This window comes from Cynoglossus semilaevis, chromosome 9 (assembly GCF_000523025.1).
Source record: "Cynoglossus semilaevis isolate Cse_v1.0 chromosome 9, Cse_v1.0, whole genome shotgun sequence".
NCBI classification, from domain to species: domain Eukaryota; kingdom Metazoa; phylum Chordata; class Actinopteri; order Pleuronectiformes; family Cynoglossidae; genus Cynoglossus; species Cynoglossus semilaevis.
Genome location: NC_024315.1, coordinates 2094849 through 2109662, shown reverse-complemented (window position 1 = coordinate 2109662; position 14814 = coordinate 2094849). Strand labels below are relative to the sequence as shown.

Sequence of the window (14814 nt, the reverse complement as noted above, 5' to 3'; positions counted from 1 at the left end):
TGACTGACAGTGACGTTGACCTGTTTCTCTCCGTGTTAGAAATTTGGCTCCATCCGTTCAGATGTGATCGAACAGATGCGTTTCAAACAGAGGCTGAGAGTCATCCAAACCATAGAGGACACGACGAAACGCAACGTGGTAAGAACGTGAACAAATACTGAGAACAACTGTACATGAGATTATTTTGTCATCTGTGTTTGACAACGTGTTCCTGATGAACTTGAACTTGAATCAAACTGATTTATTTTTCTGTTAAAGAAGTATGAAGTCTGAACTCTTTAATGGTGTGATAACGATCAGCACATTTACAAATATATGCTATATATTTTCTTTACACATTCAAAAACACATGGCACATTCAGCTCTGGATGGACCAGCTCTGTAGCCGTAGCCTCAGGTCTTTGAGTAGATTTTCACTCGGATGAAAGCGCCAGTGTTTCCGTCCTCGTCAGTTTCTCTGCTGGTCTTTAACTTTTAACTCTGTTTTCTATTTTTAACTTCATCTGATTGCGTTTCAGGTCAGAACCATTGTCACAGAGACGGCGTTCAGTATTGATGAGTTGGAGGAACTGTACATGCTCTTCAAGGTGAGTCCCAACAAAACAAACTGTGCCTCAGTCTCAGAAAAAAAAAACAAAATCAAAACAGAGACGTTTGGGTGTCACCTTCAGCTCACTTTAGATTAATAAAGATAAAGATTAAAAAATGAGCTGCAATGCTGCCATCTAGTGACTAGTCACTTTCATATTTCCTCAAAACTATTTTTAGAGCACACATTATTTGGTGAAACCCAGGTATTGAATTATCGGGTTTTCATTTTAATAATGTTAATATTAACATCCCTGGATTTAATCTATTAAATATAATTTTTTTATTAAATCAGATTTTTTTTTTTTAAATAAAATAAGCTTCAGACAAATTATGACCAAATACAACAATCCTTTATTTGAAAGAACTATGTAAAAAAAAAAAATGACCATCACCATTTATCTGCTTGTTAAAATGAAAACTGGTGCCAGTTATAAAAAAAAGTTTTGTTTTTTTTTCATTTATTTCCTGTCCACAGGCGGAGCACCTGACCAGCTGTTACTGGGGCGGCAGCAGCAACCCCACGGAGCGTCACGACCCCAGCCTGCCCTACCTGGAGCAGTACCGCATCGACGTGGAGCAGTTCAAGGGCCTGTTCAATGTGCTCTTCTCTTGGGCGAACGGCGCCCACTCTGACCCGCTGGCCGCTCGCTTCTTCCGTCTCCTGGATGAAAACGGGGACGCCCTCATTAACTTCCGCGAGTTCATCAGTGGCCTGGGTGAGTCGAGCAGAACGGAGAGTTTATCTAGTTCGATTACGATGTCGTTGAAAGCATTAAATGAAAAACTCCCTGTTGTGTTTCAGGTGTGCTGTGTCACGGGGATTTGACGGAGAAACTGAAGCTCCTGTACAAGATGCACGTCCTCCCTGGTACGGCTGCAGTTACCATGTGTAACCTCTGATGACGGAAACAAAACTAGCACATTTGTTGAGGTCGTATTTTCTTCATCTCAGTCGAGTATTTTCTCTGAATTGCAGACGTAGTTCAGGAGCCGGACGAGCCCGACTCGGCCTTCGAAGCCACTCAGTATTTCTTTGAGGACATCACTCCAGACTTGTCCAACAGTAAGAGCCTGCACTATTCTCTGAGTGTGACTGTTTGTTTGTGACGGGTTTTTTTCTCCATGTACTGAACACAATTACATGCTGTACCTTCATAACAACTTCCTGGTCAGAGTGACACAGTGACAGTGACCGGTATTAATACACAGAAACATCTGCCTCTGAGTACATGCTGTACACGTTGGCCTCATTAATCGTTAATTGTCGAGACCCTGGGAACGACTTCAGAGTCTTTGTTTGTGTTGTCTTTGTTAGGAAATAGACTTTGTCTATCCATCCATCCATCCATCCATCCATCCAAACATCCCTTATTTGTGTCTGTCTTGTTGTAGTTGTGATCTAATATTTTATGGAAATCTCCACATTTCCATTCATTTCCAACAGTCTTACAGCTATATTCAATGGACACCCTGTATTAACTCAGCCCACCCTCCCCCTCTGTTCAGGTCATGACTCCAGGTGCAGAAGTGAGAAGGATGACGGTTTTGTCAGAGTCACATTTAAAACCGAAAAAGGTGAGAATTAATGTCCTACACAGTTCTTCTAGGAAAGATATCTGTTCTATAATGTCATTAATCACTGAAGAAGAAGAACATTACATGGGTGTTTTAATGGACATTCCTTATACGGAAGAACAGCGCCACCCTGTGGTGAAGTTAAAGGATTGTTTAACAGCGCCACCCTGTGGTGAAGTTAAATGATTGTTTGTTTTCAACAGTTAAGAAACTGAACACCACGGACTACCACCATTATCTGAAACTGTGGAACCAGGAGAGCAAATCTAAACTAGAAAACACCAAGAACCTCCCCAAGTTGAATCAGGTGAGGTTCCCGTCCTCTGACGTTAGTTCTTCAGTCTTCAGGTGGTTTAGATTTAACCTGAGTTATTTTTTTTCCCCTGTCCAGAAGTCAGTTCATCGAGCTGTGTAAGTCGCTCTACAGCATGTTCAGCGAGGACGCTGCGGAGCAGGAGCTCTACCACGCCACAGCTACCGTCACCAGTTTGTTGCTGGAGATGGGAGAGGTAGGAAAACTCTTCTCCTCCTCCTCCTCCTCCTCCTCCTCCTCCTCCTCCTCCTCCTCCTCCTCCTCCTCCTCCTCCTCCTCCTCCTCCTCCTCCTCCTCCTCCTCCTCCTCCTCCTCCTCCTCCTCCTCCTCCTCCTCCTCCTCCTCCTCCTCCTCCTCCTCCTCCTCCTCCTCCTCCTCCTCCTCCTCCTCCTCCTCCTCCTCCTCCTCCTCCTCCTCCTCCTCCTCCTCCTCCTCCTCCTCCTCCTCCTCCTCCTCCTCCTCCTCCTCCTCCTCCTCCTCCTCCTCCTCCTCCTCCTCCTCCTCCTCCTCCTCCTCCTCCTCCTCCTCCTCCTCCTCCTCCTCCTCCTCCTCCTCCTCCTCCTCCTCCTCCTCCTCCTCCTCCTCCTCCTCCTCCTCCTCCTCCTCCTCCTCCTCCTCCTCCTCCTCCTCCTCCTCCTCCTCCTCCTCCTCCTCCTCCTCCTCCTCCTCCTCCTCCTCCTCCTCCTCCTCCTCCTTCATAAGAAAGGATCTCCTCGGTGAGACCAAGTCTGAGCTGAACACGAGCACGAGAGACGCCTCGGAGTCCAAAGACAGCCGGGAGGCGGGAGTCGACGACGCCTTTCAGCGGAGGAACCAGGAGGAGAACAAGCCGAAGACGTGCGAGGAGGAGGCGGAGAGCGAGCAGATGGCGCTGATGCACGACATCAAGCTGGAGGACTCGTCCCCCAAAGACACGACCACCTCCATGGCCATGCTCATCTCTGACGACGAAACCAAAGACGACACCTCCATGTCGTCGTACTCCGTGCTCAGCGCGTGCTCCCACGAGCTGGACGAAAAGCTGCAGTGTGAAGACATCGCAGAAGACACGGTGCTGGTGCACAGTGACCCCGGGGCTGACGGTGACAAAGGCAGCCGGCCCTCTGGGAGCGCTGGACACCTGGACAAAGGTCTGCCCCACAGCACGAGCATCGACAAAGACTGGGCCATCACCTTTGAGCAGTTCCTGGCCTCGGTGCTCACAGAGCAGGCCCTCGTCCACTACTTTGAGAAGCCCGTGGAGGTGGCGGCGCGCATCACCAATGCCAAGAATGTGCATGAAGTTGGGCGCCCTCTGCTGTCCTCCAGTGACTATGAGATCTCACTGTCTGGATGAAGAAAGGAGAAAAGAAAAAAAAAACACAGCAACTTGCAGAAGGGAAAAATAGTGAGGTGGTGTGACGGTGACAGGAGGTGTACAGTGTATATTTATGACGGAGGAACAAATGTGACCAAAAACGTGTACATGTATTTTAGCAGATGTGAAGGACTTTTATTAGAACAATCACTTTTATCCCGCTGCTGCGGCGGAACATTAATATTTAAAGATTTCCCACATTAAACCCATGTCCACACATATAAGAGCTGTAATTTAAATGATAGTGAAATAGTGTGAATGTCGTCAAACCGTGTACTCACGTTCATAGGCTGCGTCGATGTAAATGTCACCAGACTCAGTCCACCTTATAAGTAAAGATATAAATAGTGTACGATCGTTATGACAGCCTGAGAAAAAAAAAATATATATATACATATATATATATAAACATATATATGCATATATATATATATATGATCAGATAATGGCTCCCTGACTTTATGATTTAAGTTGCTGCTAATATTTTTTGTTTGTTTTTATTTGAATAGAGGATTTTATCTCGATTCATCCTGCGAAACGTCTTGAAGCTAATCGTTAATTTCGTGCAATATTTTACCGTGTTCACACACACATGACTTCTCACCTCCATATAATGTTCATCATTATGCACTGTTGTTTTTTTTGTTTTGAATTTTTAAAAAAAGAAAGCGAAAACAAAACTAAAAACTGTCAAAGTGCTAGAGTACGTGTACTTTCTGTGGTTCAGGAGTACTACGAATGTAAATATTCTGTGAAGAGGAAGAAGTTTACACTAAGAATCTGCTGTTGAAAAGGCTGCACTCGTCACGTTTACTACCATCTGTTTCACTAATGTGTAGTTTACCGTTAGCTGGTAACTGACCTATAAACACCAACCGACATGTTCTCCTGTTCCTTTGATTTTTTTTTTTTTTTTTACGTTGACCTGTGAACTTTTATACTTCTGTTTTTAATTTGTTTTTATGTGATTTATTTTTTTAATCTCAGCTTGTTGTTAAAATGCTAAATTTAACTGCATCGTGTGTCAACACCTCAATAAAATGACTTAAATAGGTCTTGACAAATTGTTATTGCATGTTGTCGATTGTTACTGCCCTCTTGTGGTTCCACAGGTTAGGGCAAAACCATGAAGAAGTGAAATTCATCAGACCTGTGGTTCTCACATCTATAACTTTCATATTATATATAAAAACTGAACAGTTCGGGAAATGAAATGATCACGTGTCTGCTGAATAACCATGTTTTTTTTCTACATTTTCTGTTTTGTTTTGTTTTTTTTTGGAGCAGTTTTCACTTCACCACAGGAGGAGTTCCCGTCTCATGGTTCTTCTGGCTGAAGGTTTTTGTTTTGTAACCCAGGTCCACAGACGGCTCCACAGATATGGATGAGGGTGAAGTCGGTGCCTTCTGTAGGTCAGTACCAACACGGATTATACCTCCCTTTCTACTTTATTAACAAAAGAAAATTCTATTTATATTTTAAAACTCACAATTACTCACAAATATAACATGTTATTTCATGTATACAGTACATGAAATAACATGTTATATGGAGAGTAGGTCTGGAAAATATTTTTTTTGTTTCTTTTTCAGGAAGCTAATAATTTGAAGTAAAAGATAATATATACATATGTCTGTATATACACACATATATATATATATGTACACATATATATGTGTATAAGCCTCCTGCTTAAAGCAAGGATATTGCTGACATCTTTACTCGGTAACAAAGGACTTTGTACCGATGTCCGAGGTCCAGAGATGTTTGGAACTGTTTTTTTTTTTTTTTTCTGGTGGGCTCAAAGTCTAGTTCTTAACAGTTCTTTTTCTCATTTGCTGATGTCCAGTGTTTTATGTACAACTGAATTTCAAATGTCATTTTTTTTACATTTTTTATATATAAAAGATGAAGAAAAACAAAAAAATTTAACTAATGGATGAACTATTTAAAATGTGAAAAAATTGCAAATTAATGCAATTTTCCCACTGAGGCACAAAAAAGTTCTCTCCTCACAACAGTTCCATGCCCCCAACCAGGCCCTGCCCCTCACTTTGGAGCCACTGTATTAATAAATGTTCATTTTAAACTGAGTAAAAAAAAAGATTATCCTTTAAACTTTGAATTTGAATATTTTAAAAAAATATATTGTACTACAGAGTACATGCTATTTGTAAGGTAAATATTGTGGACAGTTTAATGAACTCTTCTAAGGAATATTATTTTATGAAGAGATTATGTTCTGTCTTCACTAAAGGCAGACATACATTAAGGTGGTGCAGAAAAAAAAAGAAAAAAAAGTCCTTTAAGAGAGTAACGTTATCAGGACACACCTTTGACTCCACTGTGTTTAATCCACATGGGCTCAGTCTTGTTGTCAATATGGACCAAACAGACTGGGGGATGTGTCTCAGATGGACCAATCAGAAGTCAGCTCACTCACTCACCACAGAACAGACCAGCCGCAGATTGGAGACAAACAAGAAATAATTAATCAGTAGAGACATGAGACCTCAAACCAGTCAGAACCTGCACTGTGTTCTCATTGTGTTAGTTATATCCAAGAAAAAAATACATTTTTTAATAATTACACCGTTTCATACACTGAAAAACAACATGACGTCATCTGATAAATTACTTTATCCCCATTTTCTTTTCTATTTAACTGCATTAAAATAGCTTTTAATTTTTAACGATAACCCAGTTGTTCGCAAAGTGGAATGCGGCGCCCTCTAGGGTACGGAAAGATATTGCAGGTGGTCTCATCAGAGCAAAAGAGTTTGTTTTTTTTCTTTATTTGTCCTACTGTTGGGACGTTATGATTATTAATTCATTATTTGTGGGGTTTTTTTTTTTCAATTTTTTCAGTATTAATTCCAGTATTTGAATAAAATTTGGTTGAGATTAAAGTTAAAGTATTCATGTGTCAATGGAGGAGGACTCGTCAGTCCTTTTTACAAAAGGGGGCGCTGCACATGACGTTTTGGAACCACTGACTTAACCTTTAAAACAACTTAAAACTATCACTGTAACCAGTGTATTTTTAATTGTAATGTTGAACTATAAATGTACTTGATCGGTTCTCACAAAACTAGAGCAGAGAGTGATGAAACAGACAAACCACTGTGATGCAAACATTTTGTGACGCATTTGGAGTTCTTATTTACCCCCCAGTGACCTTTGCTCATTGATTCACGTCACAACTTTGATCTCTCTGCCCCCCTCACCCCCCACCCCGAGGTCATCCTCGTGAAATTAAGGTCTTCTCTCACACAAAACACTCTCCTATTAATTTACAAACTCTCATGTTTTGGGTCTAGATTTTTAGTCATAATTTCACTGTCTGTTGATGTAGATCTGTGTCTGTTCTGTCCAAACACTTCACTTCCTTCTGTTCACATACAGTACAGTATTCACTGACTAACGATGGTCTGTTACTTTTGCAGGTACGTGAACAGTAAAATCCATCCATTTTGATGAGCAGTCAAAGTCAAAAAAGTTGTTTTTCTAGAGAGCGTCTGAGTGTGGAGTCATCTGGACATTGACTTCCTGACAGTGAGTGGACTTTGACTCAGCCGGGTTCACAGAGGTGTACAGTAACGCCTCTCTGGGGATGTCATAAAGACGCCGGCCACAGAATGCATAAATACAGCAAAAGATGTCTCCCTCCTGAGAGAAGAGCGAAAGACCTTAATGGATTATAATCTGGACAAACTCTGCCTGGTAACAAACATCCTGGGATCGAAAAGGGACCGTCAGACGGTGAGCAATTTTCCTGTCACCATTTCCTGACATGTCAGATGTCAAGGTGCTGTTTAGGTATAATTATAGGTGTTGATTTTGTGTGTGTGTGTGTGTTTGCAACAGGAATCATGGTAGGACTGAAACCCTCAGATGTCCCCCCTCCTCTGGGGGTGAAGATGGCGAGCGCCGGAGCAGCAGCCTGTATCGCAGACCTCGTCACGTTTCCTCTGGACACGGCTAAAGTCAGGCTGCAGGTAATCACTGCTGCTGCTGCTGCTGCTGCTGCTGATGATGATGATGATGATGATGATGATGATGCTGCAGAACCGTTCCTTCAAACCCGTTCACATACCTGTTGAGTCTGTACCACTCTGTGCTCTGGTAACCTGCGGTGACGGGTCATCTGTGTCCACTGGCCTTCAATCATTGACAGCTTTGAAACCAAAACAAAAACTCTGTGTTCTTCTATTCGCTCCTTAAGGCTGCTCTGCTTGACCTTTGACACGCAGGTCCAGGGAGAGAAGAAATCGATGAGTGGCATCCGTTACAGAGGCGTGTTCGGGACCATCAGTACCATGATACGGACCGAGGGACCCAAGTCCTTGTACAACGGTCTGGTGGCAGGTCTGCAGAGACAACTGTGCTTCGCCTCCATCAGGATCGGCCTCTACGACAACGTCAGAGATTTCTACACCGGTGGAAAAGACAGTCAGTGACTCCAGAGTCTGTTTAGTTCAAAATATAACTTCGTGTTTTTAAACCTTTAAAAAAGTATTCCACTGATTGACTTAATTTCATATCAAAATAATTCATTAGGTTATAGTTTGAAACCTATGATCCAAAAATCCGGTACAGATGCAGAACTTCAGTTGGTCACACAACAGTTCCTGTCACCGATTGAAAACTAAGGATTGCAATTTTTGCAGTTTTTCTTGCATTTTCTCTAATTAATTAAATTAATTATTATTATTATTAGACATTATGAGGAGACACTGCTGCAGACTGCAGGCCGACCTCCATGTACTCCCCATCACTTCTCCTGTAGGTTTATCAACAGCTGTCGTTCTTCCCCATCCATTTATTACATCATTTCTCTTTTGGATTTTTACACTATGGCAACATTTTATTTTATTTTATTTTTTTAATAATTTTATGAACTTTATTGATCCCATACTGGGGGACTTTATTGATCCCACACTGGGGGAAATTCTTGCAACAAGCCGCCCCTAGGAGGCGCCAAGTATGTGGTTCCTCCCTCCTATGGCAGGAATGTGGTGCGTTGAGGTTCACAGGAGAAATTAAAAATTAAAACTTCATCATTTCTTATTGAGAGAGGTAAAATGACAGGAGGCTGACAGGAAGGGTTCGATTCCATGTAGTCTGCAGTTGTGTTGCATCAGGAGGGGTACGCACCGCCACTGTGTGTTATTTATAAATGTTAGGTAAAAACTTCACAAATACATTCATCTGTTGTTTCTCCTCTTGAATGTTATGAAGTGGATTCAAAACATTTTTTTCTTTGCGTTTTTTCATCCAGACCCAGGAGTTCTGCTTCGTATCCTGGCCGGCTGTACCACAGGCGCCATGGCGGTGTCTTTTGCTCAACCCACTGATGTGGTCAAGGTTCGATTCCAGGCTCAGGTGAACCTGGACGGAGTGGCCCGTCGGTACAACGGCACGATGCAGGCCTACAAACACATCTTCCAGAACGAGGGTTTACGTGGCCTCTGGAAAGGTGCTGCGTCAAGAAGAACGCTGCGACTCATCAGTGATGGAAACATGACAGAGGAAGAGTGACGAATCAGTGTCTGTTGTTTTCTTTTTCTCTGTTCAGGCACGTTACCCAACATTACAAGAAACGCTCTGGTCAACTGCACGGAGCTGGTCACGTATGACCTGATCAAGGAGGCCGTCCTTAAACACAAGCTGATGTCAGGTGAGATAATACGAGTCCGACATGTAGCACACACACACACACATTACCACACACACATTACCACACACACATTACCACACCGGAGATACTTTCTGATTGGACAGAAATCCACACACCCTCTCATCCTGTAATCTACAGCTGATAACAGGACACACACACACACACAGCGTCTGTTCCTCTGGCTGCAGTAAAAACACATCAGTTATGCCACTTTTATCTCCATTTCTTTTTATTACTCCCGCTCACGTTGTAATTTGCTGACGGTGCTCTCTGAGAACAAAGGCCTTCCAACTCCAGGAAGAACCAAAGCTGGATTCTTCTAGTGGAGACGCAGTAGATACGAAAAGTTTCTACATACCTGGACTGTTTGGATGTAAAAATAAAAATAAAAATAAAAACTTAAGGTCGCAACATACCTGGACTGTTTGGATGTAAAAAAAAAAGTCAACTTAAGGTCGCGATTAATCAAATTAAAATGTAAACTCTTGTGTTAATTGTGTAATTTCAAAAATACTTTTGTGCTGAATAAGTAACGTTTACACCCAGACTATGCGGCGAGTTGACGTTGTGTTTTTTCTTCCTGTTTCACAGACAACCTGCCGTGTCACTTCGTGTCAGCGTTCGGTGCCGGCTTCGTCACCACCGTCATCGCCTCTCCGGTCGACGTGGTGAAGACCAGGTACATGAACTCACCGCCAGGCCAGTACAACAGCGCCATCAACTGTGCCTGGACCATGATGACTAAAGAGGGGCCAACGGCTTTCTACAAGGGGTAAGCTGTGTCTCCCTGACCGGGGCTCCATGTTTGGATTTAAAATTCCATCTTCTCCTGACTTTTTTTTTTTTTTCCTCCTCCAAAGATTTGTTCCATCGTTCCTGAGGTTAGGATCATGGAATGTCGTGATGTTCGTCTCGTTCGAGCAGATCAAGAGGGCCATGATGGTCACCAAGAAGAACATTGAGGCACATAACTGAGCTTCACAGCTTCACAGTGGAGCTGAAGACATGATCTGGACCAGAGGCTGTCAGAGGGAACCTACCAACCATCACTTCCTCTTTGAGTCGTATCTGACAGGGATTCTGTGCTGTGATGACAAGACAATCAATTCCAGGGAAGAAGAACAATCTTGTGCAATTGAAGATTTGTCATCATCATCATCAGCCCAAGCCAAATATGGAGCTTTTGTAGAACGAGTGTTTATACTGAACTCCTGTGGTAAGAGCTGGGATTGCACTTTAGCTGTAAATGTTAAAAAAAAAAAAGGACTGCCACATAAACATGAGGCAGCTGGAATTAAATAATTTTTTTTTTCCTTTTTAATAACTCAGGTCTAAATGTAACACATCTTTATATAAGCACTAAATATATCTGACTTGTTATACAGATGTGTACAGATGTTTTTATTCACTCTTTTCAACATCAATGATTTATTTCACATGATCCTCAAAGAAAAAAAAACTCATTTACAAACAAGTTACAAAAACGCCACTTCACTATTAGGCCACACGAGTTTAGGACCACTTGGTAAATTACTGTTGACTATTAATGGTCAAAAGATTAAAGAATTATAAAAAAAAATCTCTGGACATAAATATCAAATTCCTGAACAGGACAAACTCTGACAACAAACACAAACAGGAGGATGGTTGGAACCAAAAAAACCTCGGTGGTTAATTGTTAACACTAAGACTTCGGCTGCTTCTTCAGTCAAAGTGCATCAGTGCCTGTTAAACACCAGCCTATAACAAACATAATAATAATATTGTGTCTTATCATCACTACAGTCTGCTTCAGCAGCTCTTGAATGTCTCATCTCTCTATGAAGCTTAGCAGTTAACAGCAGCTGTTGTCACTACAGCGTGGACGACCTTCACACGATCACGTCTTCAGCTGCAGCGGACAACTGAGTGGAAATGTGAGCAATGTTAGAGACGCGGGAGCTTCACTCTGTTCATCTTCATGTTTGTTTGTTTTTATTCATCCAAAGAGATTCAGAAATTACCGTCCGTTCAGTCCGTTCACTTCATCTCTAAGGGCGGACGGTCAGTGTGAGGGAGACGTCGGGTTCCTGCAGGTGTGTCCTGATGATGGTGTGGAACTTTTCCCGGTACTGATTGAAGTGCATGATGCTCTCTGGTTCCTCCAACAGCCAGAACTTGTCAAACTCGTAGGCCAGGAAACCTAGAAGAGACGGAGACGTTTATATGAAACGGACAGGGTCATGTGACGGTGAAGGTCAGGGGTCAGGTCAGTCGACTCACAGTACAACTGGTGAAAGTGCTGCAGCTCCGGTGGACCCGGCACTGTGTTGTAGAAATGTGGTTTCAAAGCTCCACTCTTCAAGAGACTGTAGGCCATCTCTGTCAGGTTGATCCCAACTATGGCATATGAATACCTGACACAAAATACACACACACACACACACACACAGGATGGCTAAGTGACAACTGCATCTCCAGACCAAAAACTGGTTCGACCCCTACAGTATCTAGATCTACATGTATTTAAGAGATGATTCAGTCACTAATAATCAAATGATAAATGTCTCTCACCCCAGTTTAGGATGGTTCGCATGAGACAACACCTGTCGAGCCTCTTCTGTGTAGTTTTCACTGAAAAACCTGCAAAAGAATTTTGAAAATTCAAGTTAAAAAATGATATATATTTTATATATTCTTAACTTCTGATGTTTGTATTATTTTTTTGTTGTTTTTTTTACAGTGATTCTAGGACATTTTGTCACTCACAACAGGTTGACCAGTCCCAGCAGGCCCATTCCTCTGAAGTCAGTCTTGGGGTCATCGCCTTGGAAACCAATGTCTCCCCACTGTTTGGTAATTCTTGACTCCAGTTTGATGTTTGGCATCAACAGGCCCCAGAGCTGAGGAAACAGTGACAGAGTTACACAATTCACGTACACAATGTGTGAAACTGTCACATTAACAACCTTCTGCCTTAATGACGCCCCCTGTGGCAGCCTGCGTGAGTTGCAAAGATTCACACTGTGAATTGAATTTCCCAATTGTGGGACAAATCAGGGACGTCACCATTTTAATTTTCTAATAAATTATAATCAGCTAGGGACGTCACCATTTTAATTTTCGAATTGTCTTATAATCAGCCCTAAGTACTTACTTTCAAAAGCATGTCCTCGTGTTCCGTCTTCTCAGAGCTGAAAATCTGTTTCCTCAGGTCTTCCACATTTGTGTACAAACTTCTGTATCCAGTGATTTGTAACAGACAGGTGTGCAGACTGACCTTAAACCTAAAATAGTAGAAGTAAAAATATGAGGATAATTCAGGCAACGAGATGTGATGAAAATACCAACGTGACAAATTTGCAGCTCACTGAGGGTCTTTCTGCGGTTGGATGTTTTTCTCCTTCATAATTTGCTGCACACATTCTTGGAGATTTTCCGTGCTGCTTTCCACCGCTGCTCTTAAAACCTGGGGTAAAAGGAGGCGCAGGTCAGAGAAAGAATCACAAAGAGAAAAGATAGTGTTAATCACTACGGAGAAAAGTCACCGAGTGTCGCTGAATGTTCTCAAAGCAAACGGAAAAGATTACAACAGCACTTTACAGTGATATGGAGTGTTGATTAGAACATGCTTACACCATGTTGTAATGTAACCATAAATGACCAGTAGAGTCAATTTGTCTACACTTACAAGTGTGACGACTGATAACAACTGATAAGGCTCAGCATTTAGAAGATAATGAAGGGGTCGGGACAAGAGTGTGATTCTGCTGGGGGTCCAAACTAACACAATATGACCACATTATATAAACTCAGTGAACTTTCATCCTTTTCAAACCAAAGACGAGAGCACATGAAAGAGTGGGATCAGCTTACCTTGTTCTTAGAAGAGCGGAGGGAGTATTCTACAAAAGGGGCAAACAAGTGACATAAATATAACGAATAAGTCATCAATGTAATGAGTTAACATTGAGTCCACACGCTGTAGTCACCTGCTTTTGTCGTCCTCCGAGCCCCTGGCTTATTCCCGGCACATATTCTCTGCAGCTCAGTTTTCCCTGTCACCAGTCTGATGAACCACTTCAACCAGTACCTCAGGAAGGAGGTGTACAAGTACTGCCATGCAAGGCCAAACATTGTCTAGAAGAAAACGACGGTACTTGGTTTAGTACTGAACTTAATGTGTGTTAACAAAACCCAGACCAAATGTAATTGGATCAAGCAAGTAAAAAAACCCAGACCATGTCAGACCATAGGGTTCCATCGTCATGGCCCAAATTTTGAAAAAAAATAATTCTTTTATTATTGGGTTAAATTTTTTAAAGTTGGCTTTAGTTCATGAATACATTAAATTAAACGGAAACACACCACAAAGCGCCAGGACGCCTTCCTGTGGAGTGGAGAGGTAATGCACTTCCAGGTGACTCATTCATAGACACAAAGACACACGCGCACAATAAATTAAACACATTTAACATTTAAATCCCTTAAAACAGTTAACGGAAGAACGACCGACAAGCGTAAGGCTAATGTAATGCAAACGTGGCAACTACTACGATCGCGTATCAATACACACTCGAAAAAAAGAGTTTAACGCTCAAATGGCGTGTTATGACTAACGCTTCGAGCCTTGCCTATGAAACTACAAAAGTTCAACTCCCTACCGAACGTTTCCCCACTGAAATCTCCGACACTACAGAGTTGAGCTGTTTTAAGCAGCAGGTCGTGACAGGTTTTCAAGTGTTAGCAGGGGACAGTACCATACCCAAAATGAGGCTTTGCTCTAAGCTATCTTGTGATGAAGTATAAAAACGCAAAAAAGATAACGTTTTACTTACCACTATTTTATTTATAATAAAAAAGATTATATCCAAGCGCTTTTACTTACCACTATTTTATTTATAATGAAAATGGTTATATCCAAGCTTACATTTGGTCCGTTAGTGCTAACAACTGTTAAGTCGGGAGTTGTTACGTTTCTGTTGACAACGCTCGGTCTGTGATGCATTCATGGTCAAATTGTACAGTAATGTGTTTGGGATACTTCCTAGTAAATACCCAGATATTATGTGCACTCTTAGATGTAACCGAATATGAATTCTGTAGACTCTTAGAGTAAACATATTGCTCTAAAAACATGTGTATAGACTTGTAGAGGAAACCCAAGTTGGTTTAAATTAATATCATAATATGTTGTATTTATAAAAGCTCCAAATTACTTGATGTCCTTAAACATAACAAACGCCAACCATTTCTGGTCCGTCTTCTTCGTTTGTCTTTAAAGTCAACGTGCGTTTTAGTTGTGCGACATCGCCATT

At 41.9% G+C, this 14814-nt stretch overlaps 3 protein-coding genes across 6 annotated transcripts in view; 2 read left to right on the top strand and 1 right to left on the bottom strand.

Annotated features, from left to right (window-relative positions):
- The window catches only part of tbc1d9 (TBC1 domain family, member 9 (with GRAM domain)), a 16933-nt gene extending 12043 nt beyond the window's left edge, over window positions 1-4890 (top strand). Inside the window, exons 14-22 of the mRNA XM_025058354.1 lie at window positions 40-138; window positions 519-587; window positions 1067-1307; window positions 1394-1459; window positions 1568-1654; window positions 2098-2166; window positions 2370-2473; window positions 2559-2689; window positions 3155-4890. Coding sequence (XP_024914122.1) covers window positions 40-138; window positions 519-587; window positions 1067-1307; window positions 1394-1459; window positions 1568-1654; window positions 2098-2166; window positions 2370-2473; window positions 2559-2689; window positions 3155-3815 — 1527 coding nt within the window. The 3' untranslated portion in view covers window positions 3816-4890. The remainder of the gene's footprint in view (window positions 1-39; window positions 139-518; window positions 588-1066; window positions 1308-1393; window positions 1460-1567; window positions 1655-2097; window positions 2167-2369; window positions 2474-2558; window positions 2690-3154) is intronic.
- A 2446-nt stretch (window positions 4891-7336) lies between these two features.
- Window positions 7337-10899, top strand: ucp1 (uncoupling protein 1). 2 transcript variants are annotated; one of them, XM_008316405.3, is made up of 7 exons: window positions 7337-7599; window positions 7705-7835; window positions 8091-8289; window positions 9119-9316; window positions 9416-9517; window positions 10109-10289; window positions 10378-10899. In XM_008316405.3, the coding sequence occupies exons 2-7, from the start codon at window positions 7710-7712 to the stop codon at window positions 10490-10492; spliced, it is 921 nt and encodes a 306-aa protein (XP_008314627.1). In that variant the 5' UTR covers window positions 7337-7599; window positions 7705-7709; the 3' UTR covers window positions 10493-10899. The 2 variants fall into 2 exon arrangements, with proteins under 2 accessions (XP_008314627.1, XP_008314628.2); XM_008316406.3 differs by having other exon boundaries at window positions 7342-7599; window positions 7702-7835.
- Window positions 10900-10921: 22 nt separating this feature from the next.
- Window positions 10922-14777, bottom strand: elmod2 (ELMO/CED-12 domain containing 2). 3 transcript variants are annotated; one of them, XM_008316403.3, is made up of 10 exons: window positions 14385-14777; window positions 13489-13636; window positions 13373-13401; window positions 12868-12965; window positions 12654-12783; window positions 12266-12399; window positions 12071-12139; window positions 11780-11913; window positions 11521-11699; window positions 10922-11421 (listed from the first exon to the last, which is right to left on the bottom strand). In XM_008316403.3, exons 1-9 carry the CDS (start codon window positions 14502-14504, stop codon window positions 11548-11550), a joined length of 1014 nt encoding a protein of 337 aa, XP_008314625.1. In that variant the 5' UTR covers window positions 14505-14777; the 3' UTR covers window positions 10922-11421; window positions 11521-11547. The 3 variants fall into 3 exon arrangements, with proteins under 3 accessions (XP_008314625.1, XP_016891028.1, XP_016891029.1); XM_017035539.2 differs by lacking the exon at window positions 14385-14777 and adding an exon at window positions 14335-14368 and having other exon boundaries at window positions 10922-11699; XM_017035540.2 differs by lacking the exon at window positions 14385-14777 and adding an exon at window positions 14161-14311 and having other exon boundaries at window positions 10922-11699.
- Between the last annotated feature and the right edge of the window lie 37 nt (window positions 14778-14814).

Excerpts from the sequence above, each read along its gene's own strand:
- ucp1 (XM_008316405.3), top strand. The coding sequence starts at position 7,710 with ATGGTAGGACTGAAACCCTCAGATGTCCCCCCTCCTCTGGGGGTGAAG. Across the intron at positions 9,317-9,415 it reads TTTACGTGGCCTCTGGAAAG|GCACGTTACCCAACATTACA; the intron begins GTGCTGCGTCAA and ends TTCTCTGTTCAG. Across the intron at positions 10,290-10,377 it reads CCAACGGCTTTCTACAAGGG|ATTTGTTCCATCGTTCCTGA; the intron begins GTAAGCTGTGTC and ends CCTCCTCCAAAG.
- elmod2 (XM_008316403.3), bottom strand. The coding sequence starts at position 14,504 with ATGCATCACAGACCGAGCGTTGTCAACAGAAACGTAACAACTCCCGAC. Across the intron at positions 12,784-12,867 it reads CAACCGCAGAAAGACCCTCA|GTTTAAGGTCAGTCTGCACA; the intron begins GTGAGCTGCAAA and ends CTACTATTTTAG. Across the intron at positions 12,400-12,653 it reads ACGAGGACATGCTTTTGAAA|CTCTGGGGCCTGTTGATGCC; the intron begins GTAAGTACTTAG and ends CTGTTTCCTCAG.